A 25,638-nucleotide genomic window follows, 5' to 3' on the forward strand; every position below is an offset into this window, starting at 1 on the left:
GATATTGTTCAAGTTCTGTTTTCTTGTTCTGTTAACTTTTTTTCAGTCTCCTTTTCTTTCAGTGCAATTTGGATGATGTCTATTGATCCATCCTTAAGGTCACTGATACTTTTCTTCTCTTGTATCCAGTCTGTTGTTCTCAGCCCCATCCAGTGAATTTTTTATTTCAAATATTGTATTTCTTAGTTCTAGGATTTACTTTTGGTTCTCCAAATATTTTTGGAAATTTTCCATCTTTCATTCATTGTATCCATTTTCTTTTGTAGATATCTTAAAAGAGGTGTTTATCAGAGTTAAAGTCCCTGTCTGGTAATTCTAACATCTAGTTTCTCTCTGGATCTGTTCCATTGACTGCTTTTTCTCTTGACTATGAATAACATTCTCTTGCTCCTTCTGTGATTTAGAATTTGTCTACCTGACATTGCGTGTGAAAAAATAGCTGAAATTGAAATAATGTTTATCTGTCTCTTTCCTCTGTGCTTCCCTTTGTTCCTCTGTCCCTTCTTTTATTAATAGAGAGAATGTTCTTTCCTCATTGAAGCAGCTAGGTTGATGGGCTTATCAGTTTGATCTAGTCTGGAGGTAGTTAATGTCAGTTGTGATTTTATTTTATTTTTTTAAAGATTTATTTTTATTTATTTCTCTCCCCTCCCCCCCGCCCCAGTTATCTGTTCTCTGTGTCCATTCGCTGCATGTTCTTCTGTGTCTGCTTCCATTCTTGTCAGCGGCCTGGGAATCTGTGTCCCTTTTTGTTGTTTCATCTTGCTGCGTCAGCTCTCCATGTGTGTGGCGCCACTCCTGGGCAGGTGGACTTGCTTTCACGCTGGGCGGCTGTCCTTACGGGTGTACTCCTTGCGTGTGGGGCTTCCCTATGCAGGGGACACCCCTGCGTGGCATGGCTCTCTTTGCTGCACATCAGCACTGTGCGTGGGCCAGCTCCACACGGGTCAAGGAGGTCTTGGGTTTGAACTGCAGACCTCCCATGTGGTAGATGGACGCTCTATCCATTAAGCCAAGTCCGCTTCCCAGATTGTGATTTTAATTCTCTAGCACTGGGTTTCTCAACCTTGGCATTATTTAGGACTAAATAATTATATGTCTTTCATTAATGTCTTTTGGGGACGTCCTGTCCATTATAGGATGTTTAGCAGTCTTTCTGCTTCTACACATTGTTGCTAGTAGCACCCCCCACCCCAGTTGAGACAGCTAAAAATGTCTCAATATATTGCTAAGTGTCCCCTGGGGCAAAATTATCCCTGGGTGAGGACCACTCTCTAGTGGCTTTTTTTTTTAATAGTAATGTTTATTCACTTATTTTTTAAATATATTTTTTATTTTTTAAAAAGATACTCAGATTGTACAAAATGTTATGCAAAAAACCATAAGGGATTCCCATATGCCCCACTCCCCAAACCCCATACCTCCCACCCTTCCCCACATTAACAACTTCTTTCATTAGTGAGGTACATTCATGGCAATTGATGAACACATTTGGTACATTGTCACTAATCATGGATTATAGTTTACACTCCCTCCCACTCAATTCTGTAGGATATGGCAGGATATATATCTGTTGTTGCATTGTCATTCAGGACAATTCCAAGTCCTGAAAATGCCCATCCTCCCCATATTACACCTCTTTTTGCCTCTCCCTGACTTCAGCACCTTCAGTGGCCACTGTTTCCACATCAATGGTATAATTTCTTCCATTACTAGAATCTTAATAGTTCTATGGTAGAATACCAGTAAGTCCATTCTAGTCCATATTTTATTCCCCAATTCTGAGGATTCTGGGATGGTGATGCCCACTCTACCTCAAATTTGAGAGGGGGCCTTGATCCCATTTGGCTGATGGGTGGGACTCTCTTGCTTGCAGTTGTAGGCTCTTTCAGTTCCTTGGTATGGTGGTTGTCTGTCTTCACCTCCTTGTTAGTGGTCCTGGATGAGTCCAATGAACTGGAGTGTAGATGTTGCAACTCTACTGCAGCTCAGGGCCCGGCTGGCACGTAGACAACCAGAGATTCAAGTTTCTTGAATGTACACCTTACCAACTCCAGCACCAACTATAGGTTCAAATAGAAGGGACAGAAGAGGCATGTATAGATAAGTCACAACTGTGTCCAATTCTGTCATGCTTGGGAGCACAAACTCCAAAGTAGGTCCCACTGACAAGGGACCAAGCTCCTGAGCTATCTTCCATAACCATAGGTCCTGGGTGTCTCTAGAGCCCTCAGGAGCCCCACTATTTGGGGTAGTATCTACTTTGTCAGTCTATGAGATCCTACTGAGATGTGTGTAAATGTTACTTCTGGGATGACCTTCTTTGAAGTCTCTTAGCCATATAAACTCATTTGTCTTTCCTTCTCCCCCTTTTATTCAGTCTTTTTCCAGTTGCATTGCTAGTTGGTGCTTGGTAGTAATCTCTTGGTGCCAGGGAGGCTCATTCCCAGGAGTCATGTCCCACACTGTGGGGAAAGTAATGCATTTATATACTGACTTTGGGTTAGAGGCCTCTAGTGGCTTCTTCAAAACAAAACAAAACAAACTAGAAGTCTAAATAGAGCATTCTTGTTTTTTTATTTTTGTTTTTGTTTTGGTCCTGCTGCCAACTTCTCTGTAGGCACAGGGTTGATCTCTTTGCTCTTATGGAAGCTGAATTCAGATTTGCTTAAAGTTTTTGGTTGGGCTCAGTTGACCTCCAGTTTCAAAGGCTTTGGCGATGCGGTCAAACCTCTCTAGGGCAACTTGGGACCAAACATTCTAAAACTGTTAGGGCCTTGAAATCTTGAGACTACAAGACTAGTATACCATGAAACCAGGAGATTTCTTTCTGGCCTGGCTCCAGTCTCTGCTTCCTTAACAAAATTTCCATGTAAAAAAATTATGTTGTATAAATATATTTGCCCTGGGGATCCCTAGATTTAAATTCTACACATGTGCTCACAGGTTCTTCAAAAGTTTGACTGGTTATTTTCTTATTCAAGCAAAATTAAAAACAGTACTTCTGGCAGGCTTGCTCTTCTACCTGCCCTGTGCTGATCTTTAGCCAGTGGCCCAGGGTATGAAAACATCCTCTACCCCTTGCTTATCTAGGAAGTTCCTTTGGAGAATAGTTTCTTTAGATTACTCTGAGTCCATAGTTCTCCTTGCCTTTAAAGAAAAGTATAATTTTTTGTTATTGTTTCTGTTAATTTTTGTTTTCAGCTGAATGAAGGTTTTTCGTGTCTTTCTACATCTTAACCAGAAGTAGAACTTTTCCTTTGTATTCATTCGTTAATTTTTATTACATGTGTTTCAACATTTAAACCTTTTGAAATTGATTTTAATTTACTCTGTGGGCCTATTTCAAACATGGGCTATAATAACCAAAATGTACACATTTAAATTACATTTCTTTTGAATATCATGAAGGAAATAAGAGGAAAGAATAGTAAAATAGCATTTAAATATTTTAAGATGGGATTTATATACTGTAGGACTCAAAAGTAAAAGTTTTTATTATATTGTCATATATTTTGAACAAGGAATTGAGTTAGAACTGGGTTGTGTGGGATGTCATTGTGTGTTTAGATAGACTTGCCTTTATAATGGTAGCATTTTGATTCCTTCTAGGATCTACGTAAAGTGGGACATGGGTAAAACAGCAGCTTGCTTTCCAGTTTATAAGTAGGTGCATGGTACATCAGTGATTTTTAATGTGCGGATGCCTATTTGAATTGTCTTTCATAGTGAGAGACCTGAGAAGTCATTGGTAGTGATTGGTGGAATGACTGTTTCTCCACTGATATGTTTTTCTTAGTAATTGTGTAGTCCGTATGAGTTTGTGCACATACCCGTGCATACTACACTTGCCTATTGTGGACATGTGGGCCTCAGGATAGGTATGGTTATGGTTGGATATGGTGTCTCATTTGTTTATTTCACCCAGTCTTGCAGACTTTTTAGATGTGTCAGTGATGTGCACAAGGAGAGGCCAGATTGGTCCCTTTATATGATACATTTAGCAGTATTTTTTATTACTCTTCCTGTGTGAAGAGTGTTAGATATCTTATCAGGGTAAGGTCCAAGAAGGGAAAATTTTTTGGGGGTTTTCTTGCTGAAAATATTGTTGAAAATTTTGTATAGTTGAACATGCTGTGGTGAGCATTAAATAGGGTCTTATCGACTCTTGAGATGAAGTTAGAACACCATCACATTGATTGGGGTCTGAAGAAAGAATAATGTGAGAAATTATCTTAAAGTAATTTTTTTTTTTAAAGATTTATTTATTTATTTCTCTCCCTTTATCCCCCCACCCTAGTTGTCTGTTCTCTGTGTCTATTTGCTGCGTTGTCTTTGTCTGCTTCTGTTGTTCTCATGGCACGGGAATCTGTGTTCCTTTTTTTTATTGCTTCATCTTGTTGTGTCAGCTCTCCATATGGGCGGCACCATTCCTGGGCAGGCTGCACTTTCTTTCCCTCTGGGCGGCTCTCCTTACGGGGCACACTCCTTGCGTGTGGGGCCCTGCTACGCGGGGGACACTGCTGCGTGGCACGGCACTCCTTGTGCCCAAGCGCATCAGCACTGCACATGGACCAGCTCCACATGGGTCAAGGAGGCCTGGGGTTTGAACCGCAGACCTCCCATGTGGTAGACGGACGCCCTAACCACTGGGTCAACTCCGCTGCCCAGTAATTTCTAATGTGTTCATTAATTTTGAAAGTACAAACTTGTTTGGCCCTTTGTAACCAATTAAAGTATTTTGAATTGACTATTTTTAATGTATGTATAGTCAGTAGGAAGGTTTAGCATATCTACTGCTTATTTTTTTCCTAGGAGTTTAATAAAAAAAACAACTAAATTGCAGTTTAAAAGCTGCCATTAATGGGCTTAGAGATAATTAGAAAGTTTTGTGGGCCATGAGACTGGAGAATTGAATTGAATAAAGGCTAAATTAAATTTTGAAACTAATTATAATCCTGTGTGTTATGCTGTAATTAAAACCCGGTTGCCAGATAGTGTTTGCTTTTAGAATTGAACTGTAATATATGAATGTAGAAAAATGAAATCTGTGCTTTGTGGCAAAATAGCTAAGATTTAGGGAATTTTTTTCTTCTCTGTTTTAGTTAATTGAAAGTAAAGGTTGATTTAAGTATTTGTTGCCTTAAAGTATTTATTCTGCTTTAGTTTATTCACCTTTCAGAGTCTTTTTTTTTTTTTTAAGATTCATTTATTTTTTATTTATTCCCCCCCCCATTGTCTGCTCTCTCTGTCCATTTGCTGTGTGTTCTTCTTTTGTCCACTTCTGTTGTTGTCCAGCGGCACGGGAATCCGTGTTTCTTTTTGTTGCATCATCTTGTTGTGTCAGCTCTCCGTGTGTGCGGCACCATTCTTGGGCAGGCTGCACTTTTTTTCCTGCTGGGTGGCTCTCTTTATAGGGCGCACTCCTTGTGCGGGGGACACCCCTGTGTGGCATCAGCACTGCGCATGGGCCAGCTCCACATGGGTCAAGGAGGTCTGGGGTTTGGACCACAGACCTCCCATGTGGTTGGGCCAAGTCTGTTTCCCTTCAAAGCCTTTTGATCCATAGCAACTGAGAAAAATTTCCCTGTTTTGTTTTTTTTTTTTTTTTTTTTAAACCATCTATACCCCCTTTAATAAAATGATCTTCTTTAGAGACATAGGGCAGAAACTTCAGGGCTAATCTTGGCTTCTTGGGGGCATTAGGTAAGGATGGGAGACTTTAAGTGAGGCAGGGGGTATGGATATAGTTTTATAAGGCTGTATTCCTGTGGTGCACTTTACCACTTAAAAGTGATTTTCTTTTGGGCTTGCAATTTGAGATACTCATGAAACCAGGCTTTTCTGTTTTTTGTAAAAATGCCCAAATGAAAATAGAAGATGTGGGAACGAAATGTAGGCAAATGTTAATCTTTTTATGCTTTTATTTGGGGGGTAGGGTGGAAGATGGTATTTTATATATAACTATTTTTTCCCTTCAAGGGTAGTGAGAGGTAAAATAATTTCAGTAATATTTCAGTTCAGCCTTATTTGCTTTGCTGCATTTTGTGGATCCCAAATTTTTTGTGAGTAATTTAGGCAGGTCCACTAGAGGACAGCAGAGGCCAAACCTTTGCATTGCACATTTCCTGAAAGCAGTTTAGATCTCAACAACATGCAGATATTAAGATGGAAACTAGTTTAAGATTTGTAATGTGGTAATTTGTGAAAAGTTCATGGTTCATGGAAAATACTGGTACTTTATGGAATAGATAACAAGATAACTGCATCTTGAAGCAGTGAAAAGCTGGAATAGATTATAGCCAGTGTAGCTATAGAGGTAGTGGAAGGGATTGGTGTTTCTTAGGAATCTGTTATTTGCCGGCACTTACTCCCTTGCTCCTCTAATGTCTGTTCTCAATAAGCAGGCACAATATGTCTGACTCAATAAGTCAGATGATGTCACCCCTCTGATGGCTTCCCATTCTACTCAGAGTAAAGCCAATGACCTACTGCTCCCCTTAATATCTTATTATTCAAGCACCAGCAAGACTATCTTTCTTACCCTCCCTCAGCCACTTCTTGTCACCTTGCTCTATGTTTTCTTTTTTTCCATAACACTTATTGTCTTCAAATATACTGGGGTATTTCTTATTTTTATTGTTTACTGTTTCTCTTTATCCATAAAAGCAGGGATCTTTGTCTATTTCATCCATGTTCCCTAAGTGTGGAGAACAGGGAGTGGCAAAGAGACCCCTTTGATAAGACAACGAATTGGATTCTCAAATCTGACTCAGGAGTCAGGATCATTCCTAATATATTAGTTATCCATTCCTGTATAAAAAATTACCCTACAACTTAGTTGCTTAAAGAAATGAATGAATATTATCTTATAGGTTTTCCGAGTTAGGAATTGGGTCATGTCTTATTAGCTGGGTCCTCTGGCTCTTCATCTATCCCAAGGCTGCAATCAAGGTATCACCTGGTACTGCACATTTTAATGCTTGATGGGGGTTGGATCGGTTTTCAGGCTCACTCAAGTGGTTTTTGGCAGGATTCACTTCCACACTCCCTATTGGCTGGAGGCCTCTCTCACTTCTTCAGGTGGTCCTCTCCATAGAGCAGCTCACAACATAGCAGCTGGCTTCATCAGATATAGAGCACATGGAAGGGCCAGGCAGAGTAAGATGGAAGCTGCAGTGTCTTTTATGACCCAGGCTTGAAAGTCACACTGTGTCTTATCTGTAGTATCCTGGTGGTTGTACAGGTCAGCCCTGTTTGGTGTGGTGGAGACTTTTTAAGGATGTGAAAACTAGCAGGAGGCAGAGGTTATTGGGGAGCCATTTTAGAAGCTGCCTGTCACATCCAGTATCAGACTTTAGTAATTTCAGAGAGAAGAGTAATTACAAGGGATATGTGAAGCAGGGAGAGGTCTGGACTTCTAACGCAGAACATAGCACCCCAGAAATTGCCAGAGACCTACCCCTTGTATCTGTAGATTAACAAACCTGGTACATCCTGTTAAATGTGTTTCATAGCTGTGTACTCTCATGATAGTAAATAGCATATGTGTTTCCCAGGAGGTCTGTCATTAGCATGTTTACAAGGAGATTTGACTTTATTATTTTCTTATTTTTCTGGGACCCCTCTCCCTTGCCCACAAAAGGAAGATGGATTGCAGCTTAACCACTTACTTCCTAATACTCAATATTTGTTAAGTCAGTAAATGAATGAACTCACTTTGCCCTTAAAACAACCCTATGAAGGAGATTTTCTTACTTACATAACTCTTTCTTAGAAACTTTGGGGTAAAATGTGTCCCGGACCACTCATTTAGAAAGTACCAGGCCAGGGCTGGGATTTTTACTTAATTCTTTCTTAGAATTCTTTGTTTTTGCCTGTGTGCCCAAATTCAGCTGTTCTTATTTAATGAATTCTAGTGTTTGCCGATGTCCATCAAGGTATCCAGAATACATGAAAGCTAGATACTTGGGAAAGGAAGGTAGATGTCTTTATTTAAAATTTGCTGCCATTTATTTTCATCAAGATAAGTTAAAAATATATGCATGTTCCTTTTTTGTTTATTTGAATTCTGAGAGACAGCTGTTCTGTTCATCAAATACTCAAATACTGGCCTTAAAATTAAGGAAAAATTTAAATTTGGTTCTGTCATCTAAATCTTTGGATTAGCTCTTACCTTATCTAAGCCTCAGTTTCTTCTGTAAAACAGGGTTAATCATATCTAGTTCTTAGTTATTCTTCAAAGTATTATTTTAGATAGTTTTAGAGAATGTCTCTTTAGATTTTGAGATAATTTAGTTAAAACCCCTCTTATTTAAAACTTCAGTATTCTTTTTGTTCTTGATCTTTTAACATTATGATTTCTCCCCCCTAAATTCTGTGGTGTATGTGTGTGTGTGAGGCTGCTAATACAGCATGATTCTCCTTTCCCCTGTGAATGCCATAAATCCGTGCTCTTAATCAGTTTGTTAGAAGCTTTCTATACATTAGTCTACTTGGTTTCTTTACATTTGTTTTGTGGTGAACTTCATTTGTCAAACCGTTGAGCTCATGGTACACCTGCTCATATTTCCGAGGTCCTGGGCTGCACGTGCCTTTCTTTTTCCCAGAGTATTTCCAATCTGTTTTTTTTTTTTTCTTCTTCTTCTTCCTTGAATCCATTGTAGAATCTGTAGACATTCTGTAAGTCAGAGATACCCTTTCTCCAGGAATAAGCTCTTCTCTGTACCCACATTGTGCACGAGGAACTGAACAGTTGTCCTCTGATTCCTTCGGGTTTCTTTCTGCATCCGAATGGCTGACTTATTGTTTTCATGTCATGTCACGTGACATGGAATTTGTGGGGATGGTTCCACAGGTAAGGCTTAGGTATAGGGAGACTAGGAGAAAAAGATATAGGGAAGAAAGAAGGGCTTTGGAATAGAAGAGTATAATTAATGATCCACTCCATTTTTACACCTTGTGATTATACTTGTGTTGTGAACAATGACGGGTATGTTAATAGAATCAAAGTTGTAGAATTTTAGGTCCAGAAGGGACATAGATGATCTAATTCAAATTTTATAATTTAGAAATAAAACATTCTAATATATGGAGATAAAGAGACTTGTTTAAAGGTATACAGCCAATTAATAGCACAACTGGAGCTTGAATCCAGGTCTTCTGAATGCAAATCCACTGTTTTGTCTGCATCTTCTAGTGGGTCATTTGCGTTTATAATTTACCAGATATTTACTGAGCAACTATTAGGTACAAATGCTAGAGAGAATTCGTATGTTCTCAAATTTAGTATTCTAGATAAGAAAATACACTAATATTGGTAGTACTGGGATGTGTGTTTAATGAAGTAAAAATAGAAAAGATTTAGGTTTCAAAAGCATACAGAGAAAGTTTGTCTTTTATTCATTTTTAAAACTTGTGTTTTATTACAAAAGTAATACTTATTAACTATACTGACCTTAGACAATAACAATAAAAAAATTAAAATGACCCAAAATCCACCACCCAGAAAACTTTTTTTCCTGTGCGTGTGTGTGTATTCTTTTAAATTACAGAAATGGAATTGCTCTAAATATAATCTCTTGTTATCTGATTTGTAACCTCGAAAGTTCTCAGGGAGAACTGAGGGTGGCTAGGCAACCGTGAACACAGCCAGCTCATGCTATGGCAGTAGCTGGAGATGTGAATGAATAAGGTTTAAGGGACAGTTAGAAGATTCAACTAGAATGGAGTTTATGTGTTGAAGAATCTGAATTGAAATAGTTAAGGATTAATAGTTCATCAGTAAAAGGTAATTTTTTGCTAGAATGGCAGGGCTTTTTTTTTTCTTCTTCTTCCCTTTGACCATAGTTTGTTTCAGTGTTATTTCAATGGAAGAATTACCATGTGGGTCCAGTCCAGTGGTATGCAGGATGTGGAGCTAAGCTTCCTGTTATCAGATAATTATAATTAATCTAATATGAGGATCCTTGTTTTTAGAGGGAATCCCAGTATAATTGAAAAAAGCAGTGAATGGGAAGTTTAAAGTCTCTGATGAGTGGTAACCAGCTTATTTTATTTTAGGTCCGCTATTTGGCATGTCAAGAACTTTTTTTAAAAAAATTTGCTTCCTTTGCTGATTGCATGTGTTTTTTTTTTCTTCTTTTCATAAATTCTAAAAAACTATATAAATGTAAAGTGATGTTAATACTGATGACCAAAATGAAATTTTACTGTGTTTCAGATGCAGGACTTTTTCTATAATGCCTAGAATGTCTCTTAAAATCTGTCTAAATAGATGGGCTTTTAAAATGTAATTATTGGGAAAAACACTTTTTCCTTATACATATATTTAGCCTTGGATATTGCTTTTGAAATCTAAAAGCCAGCTTATGGGTAAATAGACTTTATTCTTGTAAGCATTGGAAAAAAATGTGTGTTTATGCTTTCCTTTTAAAAGTGCTTTTATTCTTGAAATAATAGCTTACTGGAAATGTTTGGGTGTTGGTGTATGGGAGGCAATTTGTAATTTGTGCTTTATATTGTTTCTGGGAAAAGGTCTGAATTATGTAAAATGGCCTGTGATTCCCGCTCCTCCCCGCCCCCCCCCCCCTTTTTTTAGGACTTATGGGGGATTGAACCCAGGACCTTGTATATGTGAGGCCGGTGCTCAGCCACTGAGGTACACCTGCTCCCCAAGTGATGCTCTTTTGAATAGATAAATGCCTTTGTTGTAGGACTTGGATGGGGGAACTTTTTTCTTTCTTCCATTTTCTTTGGGGATTTTTTCTTTTAAATTTCAGTGTTGTTGTCTGTCTTAACCTTGTCAAGCCTTTCCTATTCAGTTAGCTGTAGTTCTAAAAGATTTAGGTATGGCCCTCTGTCACCAATCCTGATTCATTCTCTGGATGCATGAGCAAGTAGGTAAGATAAATGTAGGTGATTAAACTTGTTATTCTTGTATGAGTCATTCAGAAGATCAGAGACCATTCAGTGGGTATCTTTTTTATCTCCTAGAGATTTCTCTTTTATTCCTTTGCCACAATTCTTGCCCTGTGTAGCCTTGGAGGCCTACTTATTTCATGTCCCCACGACTGAATTTGAGTATAGAATATTGGAAAGGGTTGACTATCCTTCAATCCACCCTTCTTTCTCCTTCCTAAATGTTCCTGTTTTGCCCACACAAAATAGCCTCTTCACTTGTGAAGGTAACTTACCTAGCCTCAAGAGTCTGGCTGCCTTGAGGGCATTTTTCTAAGTTCACTGTGTAGTCTTTTGGTTTGCAGAAAGGCACAATATTCACTGATGCCTTAGGTCTGTCCCAGCTGTGCTGTAATCTGTCCTTAGTGAGGGTTTGAGGCTTCAGAAGTTGTGATTTCACTCAGTTGTCACCACACCTCTTTTATAAACTAATAAATTCTTTCTTCACAGGTGGTTTACCTCAACATTGCTGGGGGCAGTGTGTGTGTTTTAAATTCATCTTTCTTCATGGTAAATTGCCTTTTCTGTTCATCTTCAAGGCCCAGCTCAAATTCCATCAGCTACGATATTTTTGTGTGTTTTTTTTCTGCCTGACTCTGAATGGTCACTTTTCCCTTCTGAGTTGGTGGCGTTGATTACCTGTGACTGACTGTCTTTGGTTAGGCACTTATATACTGCTCTGTGACTGTTCTCTTGCTTTTTTATGTATTTGACTTTAATATTTCACTAGGTTATTAACTCACTGAAGGCAGGGATATTCATCTTATATTTCTTTGTGTTCTTCAGTTTATGCCCAGCATAATGTTTCTTAGTAAATAGCTTAGTAAAATATAAGCGTTTCCCACTCATACATTATAGTATGAAACTTGGAGAGTATTTTGAGACTATGGTTTCTTTACTTAAAAAATTTTCCCTAATATTGAATTCTCTTATCTTTTTTACTTCTTGCAGATGTAGCTGATTCTAAGGTATATGTACGTAGCACAAAAAGCTTAAGTAACTACAGGATGCCTTGTGGCTCACTAAAAATTTCTAGAGGTACAGCATGACATAAAGATTTTTACTAGGTGGGGAGAGAGAAGTATCTAGATTAGAGGCATGATTTTTACCTGAGTGGAGATCCAATTTTTTTTATTTTTATTTTTTTTAGAACACATGCATCTGAACAATTTTATTCTCTGGGTATAAGTAAATCCCCAGGAAGATGCATTGATTTCCTCAATATATTGGATACCATGTTTATTAAATGACTAATTTTATTACGGTTCTCCAGTGGCTTGAACGAGAAACTGTTCCTTGCTATAGGTAGAGAGATATTTAAGAAATGCTTTTTAATTGACTTGTTCCTTAGGATCTAGCTCTTCTGTTGTGGCACAGCCTAAAAGTCATTAGGAATTTTAACTAGTAATGAAAATTGGAAATGAGATGTTCAGTGCCCTGGTTGTCTCTTGTCATAGAAGGTTTTAGAAAATGGTATTCCTAGTATTTACAAGCTAGATGAACTTGCTTCCTTGTTACCTATTGATCAGATTGTTAAAATATAAAATGCAGATTGCATTGATGTAGAATAGATTTTTGTTTTTGTTTTTTTTTGTTTAGGTACAAAGAAGATGGTGAAGCTTTATTAATTTTGCTTCCCTCAGAAGAAAAAGGTATGGTGCAGCAGCTTCTCCAAAAGAAAGTACCTGTGAAGGAAATCAAGTAAGAACTATTTGTTGTCTTTATGTTAGGAAAATGAGGGCATAAAATTATTATGAGGGCATGGAATTATTGTGCTTAATTATGTACATCTCATATCCACTCCCTAACCCATTCTACATCAAATTTGTGACCTTTTAAATGTATTTTAATTTTTTATTACATCTTTTTCAGAAGCTGCTAGTAGAGAAAATAAAGATGGAAAGGAAAACATGGTAGCTTTCAGAAGCATCAGTGGTTAAAACGATTAAGCCTCTTAGATGAAATTATTTTTGAATTGCCTGCCCATTTTAGAAAATTGTGGTCTCCCTCTTTTGAGGATGCATAGTTTGAGCATCAGTGGAATTGATCAGATGCTCGCTTTCATTGGGACCTTAAAACTCTAGTGTGATTTGCTTCAAATTAATGTGGGGAGGAGGTATGCGGGAAGGAGTGTGTGAGGGAGTAGACAAAACAAGTTTGGTTATGAGTTGATAATTTTTGAAGCTGAGTGAATGTTTTCTATCTTTTGAAATTTTCTGTAATTAAAAATAACAGGCACTCGACCTACTACTACCCACCACCACCCCCGCTTTGAATCAAGGCAGGCCAGTCTAAAATCAAGGAAGCAAGAGCTTTTGGAAACCTAGTGCCTTTTGTGGGTTTCATTCTTTCCTGTAACCTCCCTAGGCAGAGTTAGGGAACATCTTTGTTCCCTAATTTCTAGAAAGAGAAAGCATTATTTGTATATAGCCTTGGCTACTTGTTGTTATTTGAGATAGATTTTATGACATTTGACTGAAAATGGGCAATTTTTACAAAAATGACATTACATTTCATTTATTTCAGTTCATTGGCTAGCTGTGTCCCACTGGAGGCACCTTTCTATCTTTATTAAGAAATAACTAATGGTAATTGTAGTTCTTACTCAAGTATTTTTCATTCAGCATGGAATGCTTCTTTAGAGAAAGTGGCTGATCTTCCATTTCTTTTTCCCTTCTCTATTCATAAAAGTCAAATTTATGCTCAGTGTAATTTCGTTCTAATCTGGTTCATATATGAGAAATATTATACATATAAAAATACTGAGGAAGATAAAGTGCTGCATACTATTTTCAGTTTCTGAAATTAAGATGTCTTTGTTTACCTTTTATCTTCCTTTTGTTATAAAGAATCAATCAGGAAAAACTTATAGACGTCCAGAAAAAATTGGAGTCATTTTTAGCCCAAGATCAAGATTTAAAAGAAAGAGCTCAAAGGGTAAGCAATTTTTGAATTGAATACCTTTGTTGGAATGAGACATATGATAAAGTTAAAACCATCCTTTTCTTCTGTTTCTAGCTTGCATGGTCATGCTTTAGTTATTTAGGTGTAGTATAATGTTCAGATAGAATAGTTTATCTTATTCTATAAATTTTTAAAAAATATTTCTTAGAGTTGGGAAAATATTCTGTTTCTTAGATATAATTTTGTCATAGACATATAGAAAATCCTTTTGTAACTTTTAGATGTATAGTAGCCCGATTTCTAGCATATTTGATGCTGTCAATGTCTGATCTCTTCAGTGAAGTAGTTGTAACTCTTGACTGCACTTTTTTGACTAATATTAATATCATTGAGTTAAATTTCTAAAAATTCTAAATTATTCTCAGGAATGAGGTTTTCTGTTTTTTTTCCCCATTAGTTCTCATTTTTGTGAACATATTTCTTTATTTTTCTCACTTTCCATGAATTACAATATTAGTTTTGTTCCATCATTGGCTTTGATTACCATTTCTTTAGATTTCATTTTTAATTTTTAAGTACTTAAAAGGAATGAGGTTTTAACCTCACTTTAATCTAGCGTTCCCACATGGCTTTTCTGGACTTTGAATGGCAAATAAATGAAAGTTCTAGTTAAGTTTACTTTTTAGTTCTTAGAATGATCAGTGGTAGATTCTTTGGAAAAGGAAGAGTTGAAATTATTTTGCATTGCTCTTACAATCCAATATTTGACTTAACAATTATTTGAGTCCCTAATATGGACTCTTCATTTCAATTCTTTTACTGCCTTATCTTGTGGTTACAAGATTTTTGTGCATCAACAGTGAGATGGAGGATAGGGATTCAGAGGATGGAGATTCAGAAGTCGGATTCTGTTTGCGCAAATAGGTAAAGTGGGAGGGAAAAAACAAAGATCATGTGGAGAGAGCATCCTAAATAGATGGAGTAGCAAGAGCAGAAAAACAGTCAACAGTTAGACTTTTATGTTATGGTTTTGAAACTGGATATACCCAGCAAAGAATTAAGTTTTATTTGAAAAGCAAATCATATTTTTTTGCTAATTAATTTCATATTTTGTCAAATTAGCCTTGCTGTTTTAAAATAATAGCATTAATGATGGAAACTAAAATTTGGAGTGATGGTTATGTGCCAAGTACCATCTTAGTCATAAAATGACTATTGCATGACAGTTTTATATGAATTGTTATTTAATATTCCTAGTTACTTATGAAGCGGGTAGTATTGTCTTGGTTTTACAGATGAAAAAATGGTAGCTTGAGAACTTGAGAAATATTGTTCAGCATCACATAGCTACTGTGTGGCAGATTTAAGACTTATCCAGTTTGTCTTCCTCGCTCTACTATACCATACCAGGAAAAATTAATTCCAAAATATACCAAAACAATTTATGACCAAAATGATGAATTATGCAAAGTTGGGCTTCTATAAGTTTTCTTCACCTGAAATCGAATGAAAAGGACCTTTAAATAAATTGATTTTTCTTTTTTTAACTTTTGGGCCTGCAATTTGTCAGTGTGAGCAAATTTTGCCTAGTGAAGATACTTCCAGCCAGGAGTTAATTTTTTTTTAGAAACTTTGTAAATGGTATGAACATTAAACACACACATACACACACACACACAGATGAGTTCTGATATGTTGTGATTTTATCACCCACCTAGGAGGTCATTCAATTATGAATCAGGAAATATGAAACACTGGAAGGGTGTTGTTTCACTGGTTTGTGCGTAAAACAAATGAGTCTTCCATACCAAATAAATGATGTGATTTATAGGGTGTCACACATGGTTTAGTAGAATGGCTGTGTTGCCAGCAGCAAGCCATCTAGTTTCATAGAAGTGATTTTCTAGCTTTTGACTGTAATCTGGATAGAACAAAAATAATAAGCAACTGGGTGATTTCTTGTGGACAGTTGTAGGGGAGAAATTACTTTTGAACTGGTGCCAATCGTGGTTTTTCATACTTGTGGAGATGTAGATAAGGGTTTAAAGATTAGTTGGTTAAAATATGTGAGATTTAGGAGATATGGAAATGTAAATTATACTTTACAATTAAAAAAATTAAATATTTGTTTAGCTATGTTTCGTCATTGCTGTTTATTTCATTTAGAAACTGACAAAGGGTTAGGACCATGTTTACTTTTTGGTTTATGTCTAGTATGTGGATAAGCTTTTTAAAAATTTTTTTGTACAAAAGAAAATTATTGCAAGTTGATGATTTTCTAGAAATTATAATAAAAGTTTTAAGAAAGGACTTTTCCTGCCATGATTTTATTAAGCTTCATTTAATTAATACAGGACAGTTTTGCTTTGGAAAACCCGTCTTCTGTTTTAATAATTATTATCAATAGTAATAAACATTTATTCCAGAAGATATGCTAGATGTTGTACATGCACTTTCTCATTTAATTTTTGTAACACTCCTCATTTTATAGATAAGGAAATGACATTTAGAAAAACAAAAACTTGCTCCATTAATAAGATTTGGGACTTAGTATAGATTCTGAATCCATATTACTTCAAAGACTATGTATTTTCCATTATACCTTATTGCAACTGACTGAGGTTAACTTCTAGAATAGCTTTTAGAGAAGTTGATATTCTGTGTTGAGTTGGCAAATTATAAAGACTTTTCTAATACTACAATTCTAAAATTAGGTTCTTTTTTTTGTCAAATAGAAATATACTGAACTATTTTGTGGCTTTTTCATTGCTGTTGAAATTATCCCTTTGGTTAACTTTTAAAATCATGTAAGTTCATTTTCCATTTATGACTATTATATATCATACTTTAAAACTCTTATTTTATAGTGTTTTGTCTCCTACGTACGTTCAGTGTATTTGATGAAGGATAAGGAAGTATTTGATGTGAGCAAGTTACCTCTACCTGATTATGCCCTGTAAGTATTCATGGTGTAGCTGTAATTATGATTCCTCAAAGTCAGAGGGAATTTGTTTAAGCTACTCTGTCTCACCTTAAAAGACTATGTTAAAGATCTGCAGAGGAAAAGTCTGTAAACTCTGAAAAGCTGGTTGAGTGTTCAGTTCTTGTCAGGGGAAGTTTCTTATTTGTAAGTGTAAATCCCTTTAAGTTATGTAGGCCATTTCCTATGGTATGGTCTTAAAGGAGAGGGAAAGGACCTGATAAATATTCCTTTGAACTCTGTGTATGTCTTTGTAGTCCTCTCTTGTCCTCTGAAAGGCTAGCCTGGATTGCCATATGCAGTTCTTTTTGTGGTGTGGATGCAGGTCACTTCACTTATTTTAGACTGGTTTCCCATACTGCTTATGCCTAAATATTCTTTCTGTCTGGGTGTTTCTTCCAGGAACTCAGAAAACTGTGGCAAGATGTCTGTGTTTAATAACCAGGATTACTGTTGTACAAAAGGGAGTGATTATTTAAGAGATTAATTTTTGAAACAGACTTTCAGCTCTTAAGGAGGAGTATTTCATATGAGATCCTACCTGTGGGGAAAAGCATTGGCTAAGTCGTGTGTAAGCACCCTTGGGCTTCATCATACTTTGAATGACAGCACAAAATTTTTCAGAATGTGATGAAATATGTGCTTAAAGGCAAAGCTTTTATGTTTGGCCTGCTCTTCAGGAATTTGAGTGCCTTTCCCTTTAAAAAGAGCCCAACAAAAACTTGTATCTGGGTCAGCTATTTTCCGTTTTTTAGTTTAGACTATAATTTTAGGATAACAGGTAATTGTAACATTTTAGAACCCTTTAATAGCAGAGTAAGCCCACTGACTTTCCATCTAGGTAATAGAGGAAAAACTATATGTCTTGGATAACATGTTTTTGTTCAAGTATCTGTTTATATACCTGTCTAGAGACTTCTCAGTATAATCCATGGTTTAGGATTATTAGCTGATTGTGTGTGTGTGTGTATGTGTGTCTGTGTGTTCTGTGTGATGTTCATCCTGGTTTTCTGATTGATTTAGTTGGAATCTTAGAAAGCCAAGGTGTTGTATACTGCAGGGCCATATTTAGGAGACATTTTGTTGCAGCAGTCTTGAGCAAGTTTAATTATTCACAGTTGAAGACCATTACTTCTTATTTCAGATGCTTAGGGAAGGCAGAAAATTAATTCCTGAGCCTAAATTACTCGTACAACTAAAGTTGGTGTTTTCAAATTTTTGTGGATGTTTAGATACGTAATTTCCTTGAGATGTATAATTTTCTTTAGAAGTCTTTGATATCTAAAGCAGGACTGTGGAGGTAGGATATAATAAAGGTTTTAAAAATCATTTTACTAAAGAAACATGTATTGAATAACTATAATGTACAGGGCATAGTGCCAAGTGTTAGAATTATCGATGTATAATATGTACTTTCTACCTTTCAGGAGCTCAAGAGTTTTAGTAGCTGAGGAAGATATATAAATGTAAATGTAATATATTGAGAGAAATGCTCTGATGGATATGACTTTGTGATCCTAAACTCTAGATCCCACAGCAGGAATAATGATAACAGCAAGTCCTCAATAGTTGCTACCTATGTGCCAGGCACTATTTTAATTGTGTTGCCTTTATGAACTCATTTATTCTTATAGCAACCATATGAGGTAGGTACCATTATCACCTCATTTGGCAAATGAGAAAATGGAGGGGTAGAGAGGTTAAATAATTTTCCTGAGACGCTGTAGCTAGTAAGAGCCAAGATTTAAAATGCAATAGTCCTATTTCTGAATCGATACTTTTCACCACTGCATGGTACTGACTCTCAACTTTTCTAAGCACCATGTCATATAAGAAAAAGATTGTGGATCCATGTTGTAATATTAGCTGTTTATTATAGCAGGCTTTGCTTTAAGATTTTATTTCCGGTTAATTAGTGGGAACTTAATGCAAACTGTTAGTTTTGATCCAAAAAAGGAAAGAACTGATGTTAAAGTGAATCTTGCTTGTAGAAGAAAAAAAAATTTTTCTTTTCTCCTTTTGGTGTCTGGCTTGCAAAAATACTTTCTTTTTTGTAGAAGTGGTTGTATCATATTCTGTTTCAGAGGGCTTGGTGTATGGTGGTGGTGGTGGGGTGGCGATGATATCTGGAGTTTGTTTTTCCTTTCATTGCTTTATCTCTTTCAGTTTATTTAGTATTTACATTTTCACAGTGCCCTCATATAGTTAGTAAATCTGGTCTTTATAACAACTGTGAGATAGGCTTGGAAAGTATTGACACACATTATGAAGAAGCTGAGGTTGAGAAAGTTAAACTGGAAATTGGTGGGTCTAGTACTTGAATCATTATCATGTTGTTTCTGGCTTAATGCTTTTTGTTTTATTCCATATTAGCCTTCTTAAACAAAAAACATCTCCAGTGTTTACTGACAGGTATTCATTTTTTAATTTTTGCTTGCCTTTTGGATTATCTAACCTGTCAGTATTGAGTCATATCTTAGAGGAACATTTTCTTTAAAAAAAGCTCTGATGATAGATCTCCACTCTTAACTGTTTCCTAATACCCATATACATACCATTAATGTATTGAGATAATTGTTTTCATTTTTTCCCATATTAAGGTCTCTTGGTCTTGCTGTAGCACCCCGGGTGAGATTTCTTCAGAAAATGCAGAAGCAGAACTCCAAAGAATTATTAATGAGCCAGGCCAATAAAGTAATTGAGCCAAGGGCTCCCTCCCTCACCAATGATGAAGTGGAAGAGTTTAGAGCCTATTTCAGTGAGAAAATGTCCATCCTTCAGAAAGGTGGGAAAAAACCAGAAGAGACAGAGTACAGACTGGCAAATGGTATTAGTGATGAAGAAGAGGAAGAAGAAGAGAAGGAAGATGAAGGAGAAATGGAAGAGAAAGGAGGAAAAGCAAGAAGGTCTCAAGTCCAGTCTGAGGCACAGAAGATCAAAGAAATTCCTGGACAGCTTATGGACAGAGATGAGGAGGATGAAGACGGGCCTGCGGCTGATCTCTTTAAGGTGAAACGGTACAATGTGTTCGGCTTGGACCTTAAAAAGAATAAAACGTTACAGGTAGGTATACTCCCAATAGAGGTTCTTCTATTATTTCTCACTTCCTTTACTGTGTACTACTGGTTGTATTTTGGGAAATATAAGAAAGTAAGAACTAGAAGAGTAACCTGTAAAATGACTTTCTTGGTAGCAAACTTTCCCTCCAACCATATTTAAACAGAGAATAGGTGCCAAAGAGTTCTTGAGTGTGAGTGTGTGTGTATTTTTAAACTTTGGGCACTTTAAGAGGTTGATCTGTTTAATCCTCTCATTTACTGATTTTCTGATGCTGTGTTTTTAAAAGTAGTCCAAGTTATGATCAGAGCATTATGGATAGTGATGGATATCGCTTACAGCATGAGGATGCTTCATTATGATTCTTATTGTACTGCTGTCTGATTTAAATCATTACAGTCTCCTTACAATAATATAAGCTCTCTGACCACGAATTTTACTCTTAATGAGACATTTGCTTTGAGAACGAAGCCAGTATCTTAAATAGAAAGTGAGCACTTCTTTTTAAAGGCTGCTAATGAAGGTTTATGAAAAGATTTCATGTAGATTCTTTGTTTCTCTAGTACATATCTGCTAGGAGCAACAAAAGAGATAATCCTGATAAATCACTGTTTTCTGGAATATTTGTAGGTACACAGTAAATGTGTATTTTTCCTCACCCTCTCCTATTCTCCTTTCTACGTTATATGCCTTTATTCTTGATCATTTCTTTAAAGAGAACTGAGTAAAAAATGAAGTCCAGCTTTTTTTTTTTTTTTAAAGATTTTATTTATTTATTTAATTTCCCCCCCTCCCCTGGTTGTCTGTTCTTGGTGTCTATTTGCTGTGTCTTGTTTCTTTGTCTGCTTCTGTTGTCGTCAGCGGCACGGGAAGTGTGGGCGGCGCCATTCCTGGGCAGGCTGCTCTTTCTTTTCACGCTGGGCGGCTTTCCTCACGGGCGCACTCCTTGCGCGTGGGGCTCCCCCACGTGGGGGACACCCTTGCGTGGCATGGCACTCCTTGCGCGCATCAGCGCTGCGCATGGCCAGCTCCACATGGGTCAAGGAGGCCCGGGGTTTGAACCGCGGACCTCCCATGTGGTAGACGGACGCCCTAACCACTGGGCCAAAGTCCGTTTCCCTGAAGTCCAGCTTTTATTCTTTATACAATGTTTAATAAAATTCTAATAGTTGCAGAATAAAATACATATTAATTTGAGACATGAAACTAAAAAAGGTGTTTCTTTAAGCAATGAAGTGATACTAAGAAAAGCAGGTGAACACGCTGAGCAATTGGTATATGTAAGGCTACTCCATTAAGCATTTCTAAACAATATCTCATTGAGTCTTTTAAACAACTCCATGAGGTATGTACTGTTATCTCATTTTATAGGTGAAGGAAAAATCTGATGCACATATAGGATAAAATAGTGGTATATGCAACAAGTAAGTGGCAAAATAGGAATTTGAATCTACGTTTTCTGACTTTAATGCTCAAACTCTTGACAAGAATCCTAAACTGACCCTTGGTACTTCACATTAAATCATTTTATGTCTGCAATTAAATCTCATTTTATCAAATGAAATAAGCACAAAAAATTTAGATTTTATTTTAATCTAGTCAAAACATTAAAAATTATTTTTTATACTATTTTATAGGAGTGGTGTAAATAACAAACTGGAATTTAAGTTAATTTTTTAATAGCATATGAATTGTTCATATAAGTAAGGCATGTGTCTAAGCATTAATAGCTCATCTGGCATTTAAAAAATGAAATTTATGTAGAAAAACTTTTTAAAAAAATAGGTTAAGTTATAAGTGCATAGCAAAATTTACCTTTTTTAAAGTGTACAATTAAAGTTTTTCTTTTAATTCCCCCCCACCCCCCCGTTGTCTACTCTCTCTGTCCAGCCTCTCTGTGTTCTTCTGTGTCTGTTTGCACCCTCGGTGGCACCGGTATACTGCATCCCTTTTTTGTTGCATCAGCTTGCTGCGTCAGCTCTCCATGTGTGCGGTGCCACTCCTGGGTGGGCTGTGTTTTTTTCACGTGGGCCCGGCTCTCCTTTCAGGGTGCACTCCTTGCACATGGGGCACCCCTGCGTGGCACAGCACTCCTTGTGTGCAGCAGCTCTGCGCGTGGGCCAGCTCACCACACGGGTCAGGAGGCCCTGGATATCGAACCCTGGACCCTCCTATATGGTAGGCAGACACTGTTAATTGAGCCACATCTACTTTCCCAATTTGAGTTTTGATAAATGTTGCATAATCTCTACCACAATCAAGAAATAAAACAGTTCTGTCACTCCAAAATATTTCCTTGTATCCTTCAAAGTCAACCAACACACACACATTCAAACCCTGGCAACTACTTATCTGATTTCTGCCCCTGTAGTCTTAGTTTTTTATATTGACATACATAATACATGTTGTGTGTAGCCTGGTTTCTTTCACTTAGAGTAATGTTGTTGGATGTATCAGTACTTTGTTCCTTTGACTCCATTGTATGGAAATCACAGATCCCAGGCCTCCCACTGGCGTTGGGTTGTTTCCAGTTTTTGGTGATTATGAATAAATATTCTTGTACAGGTTTTTGTTGAACTTTTTTTTTTAAATTTGCGTCTGTGTCTAGAAGTGCATTGCTGGGGTTTATGGTAAGCATAGTTTTAACTTTTCAGAAACTACCTAGTTACTTTCCAAATTTGTGGCTCCATTTTGTGTTTGGTATTTCACTTCACATCCTTGACAGCTCTTAGAACTGTTAGTCTTTTTAATTTTAGCCAATTTATTAGGTATGTTGCAGTATCTCATTGTAACTTTAATTTGCATTTCCCTGAGGACTAAGGAGGGGACCGTATTTTCAGGTGCCCATTTGCCATCCATATATCTTCTTTGAAATATGTTTAAATCTTTTGCTCTCCATCTTCCCCCCTTTTTAAAAATTGTGTTGCTTATCTTATTACAATTTAAGAGTTCTTTATATATTTTGAATACAAGTTCTTTATCATATACATACTTTGTGAATATATTCTCTGTGGTTTGTCTTTGCATTTGCTTAGCTATGTCTTTTGAAAAGCAAAAGTTCTGAATTTTACAGTCTGGTTTGTCAGTTTTTCTTTTATAATTATATTTTTATTATATCTGACAAATCTATGATTAACCCAAAGTCACAAAAATTTTCTCCTATATATTCTTCTACAAGTTTTATAGTTTTAGCACTTAAATGTAGGGCTAGAATCTATTTCTAGTTAAGTTTCATACATGGCGCTTGGGCTAGGTAAGGGTTGAGTTGTTTGTTGTTGTTTTGTTTTGTTTTTTTCCTTTTTGGCATGTGGATGTCCAATTGATCCAGCACTATTCTTTTGAAAAGATTACAGTTTTTCCACCGAGTTTCCTTGATCTATTGTTGAAAATCAATTGGCCATATTTGTGTGGATTGATTTCTGGTCTCAATTCTGATCTATATTTCTATTTTTTCAACAATAACATCTGTCTTGATGCATAACAGCTTTCCAGGAACTCTTCAGTCAGGTAGTAACAGGTCTATATATATATTTTTTCAAAGTTGCTTGGTTATTTTTGGGCCATTGCATTTCTGTATTAATTTTTGAATCAGCTAATTAATTTGTAAAAAAAACTTGCACATATTTTTATTGAGATTGCATAGAGTCTATAAACAATTTAGGGAGAAGTGATGTAACAATATTGAATTTTTCATCCATGAACATGATGTATCTCCATTTATTTAGGCTATCCTTAATTTGTTTTAGCAGTGTTTCATCATTTTAAGCATGCATATCTTGCACATATTTTGTTAGATTCATCTCTTCTTATATTATGTTGTCAGTGGTATTATAAGTGGTATTTTTAAAATTTCAATTTCCAGTGGCATATTGTCAGTACATAACAATGCAATTGAGTTTTGTATGTTGATCTTTGAGCTTTGGTGGCTCTTTTGGAGATTATTTGGGACATTTTTTATAGATGATCATGTTGTTTGTGAATAAAGATGTTCTCATTTCTTCCTTTACAATCTGTATACTTTCTGCTTCATTTTCTTGCCTTATTGCATTGTCTGAGATCGCTAGCATAATACTGAATAGTGGTGATTAGAGTGGACCTTCTGTAGACTTTCTGCAGATGACCTTTATCAGGTTAGAAAATTTCATTCTGTTCCTAGCTGGTTTAATGTTGCCACCATAGATGGTGAATTTTGTCATGTACTTTTTTCTGCAGCTGTTGAGGTAATTGTGGTTGTCTTCATTTAGTTTGTTGATGTGGTACATCGACTTTTTGTTTTTTGTTTCTTTTTTATTGTCTTTTTTTTTTTTTTTTAAAGATACATAGATCACAAAAAATGTTACATTAAAAATTATAAGAGGTTCCCATATACCCTACACCCCACTCCTCCCACATCAACAACCTCTTTCGTCATTGTGGCACATTCATTGCATTTGGTGAATATGTTTTGGAGCACTGCTGCACCACATGGATTATCATTTACATTGTATTTTATACTCTCCCCCAGTACATTCAGTGGGTTATGGCAGGATATATAATGTCTAGCATCTGTCCCTACAATATTGTTTAGGACAGCTCCAAGTCCCAAAAATGCCCCCACATCACATCTCTTCTTCCCTCTCCCTGCCCTTAGCAACTACTGTGGCCGCGGTTTCCGCATCAGTGATATAATTTCTTCCATTGCTAGAGTCACAATAGTTCTAGAGTAGAATACCAGTAAGTCCACTCTAATCCATATTTTATTTCTCCATCCTGTGGACCCTGGGATGGTGATGTCCATGCCACCTTTAAATCGAGAGTAGGGTTAGATCCCATAAGGCTAATGGATGCAATTCTCTTGCTTGCAGTTGTCGGCACTCTCAGTTTCCTGGTGTGGTGGTTGGTAAAAATGTGTCTTTTGCCCATAGTCGTCATAAGGATACTACAATATCCCTCATGAATCATTCTAATGGTACATTGATTTTTTTTTGAAACGTTGAACAGATAGTGAATTCCTGTGATAAACCACACTTAATCATGGTGTTTTTATTTTTATTTTTTAAAATCTATATTGCAGGATTCAACTTGGTAATATTTTGGTAAAGATTTTTTTTCTTCTTTGTTCATGAGGGATCTTGGTTTGTGGTATCCTTCTAGTGATTTTGGGTAAAAGACACATTTTCAAAGCTTTTGATATAATTTGTCAAATTATCCTCTAGATAGGTTATTTCATTCATTGTCCTAAGTACTACATATGTTTGCCCATTTACTCACACCAACAATGAATAGCAACATTCTTTTTTACTGTTTTGAAAAATAATTAGTGAGATGACTTATTTTTTACTTTGTTTTCATGATATTAGTCACTTTTCTGTTGGTTTGCAAAATGCCTTCAAACATTGTTATCATCACAACCTTTTAACTTTTTTATAGCCGCCATCACACAAAATGTTCAATTTGCTTGCCTTCCCTTCCCTACTGAACTCTGAATTCCTTGAAAATGTTGTTTACTGGTAATTGTATCTTTGGGCCTGGTGTAAGCCTGGCACCTATTATAAATTCCGCAAATGTTTCATGAATGAATGAATGAGTTATTTAATTTTTTATGTAGTCTTTTACTTGGAAAGTTTTGTGTTTGCTATGACTTATATTTAGAATTCATATATGTAGGGTGTATTCTTAGAACACCTTGTTTTGAAATTGTATAAGGTATACATACCTGATTATCAAAAGGTATTTTTGAACTTTCTATAAAAATGAAC

The 25,638-nt window shown here is 36.4% G+C and overlaps 1 protein-coding gene across 1 annotated transcript in view; it reads left to right on the plus strand.

Moving 5' to 3' along the window:
* Positions 1-25,638, plus strand: part of DDX10 (DEAD-box helicase 10) — a 366,232-nt gene that overhangs the window by 81,022 nt on the left and 259,572 nt on the right. Inside the window, exons 10-13 of the mRNA XM_058289407.2 lie at positions 12,559-12,660; positions 13,809-13,896; positions 16,731-16,819; positions 19,444-19,906. Of these exons, the coding sequence (XP_058145390.1) occupies positions 12,559-12,660; positions 13,809-13,896; positions 16,731-16,819; positions 19,444-19,906 (742 nt within the window). The remainder of the gene's footprint in view (positions 1-12,558; positions 12,661-13,808; positions 13,897-16,730; positions 16,820-19,443; positions 19,907-25,638) is intronic.

This window comes from Dasypus novemcinctus, chromosome 27 (assembly GCF_030445035.2).
Source record: "Dasypus novemcinctus isolate mDasNov1 chromosome 27, mDasNov1.1.hap2, whole genome shotgun sequence".
NCBI lineage: Eukaryota > Metazoa > Chordata > Mammalia > Cingulata > Dasypodidae > Dasypus > Dasypus novemcinctus.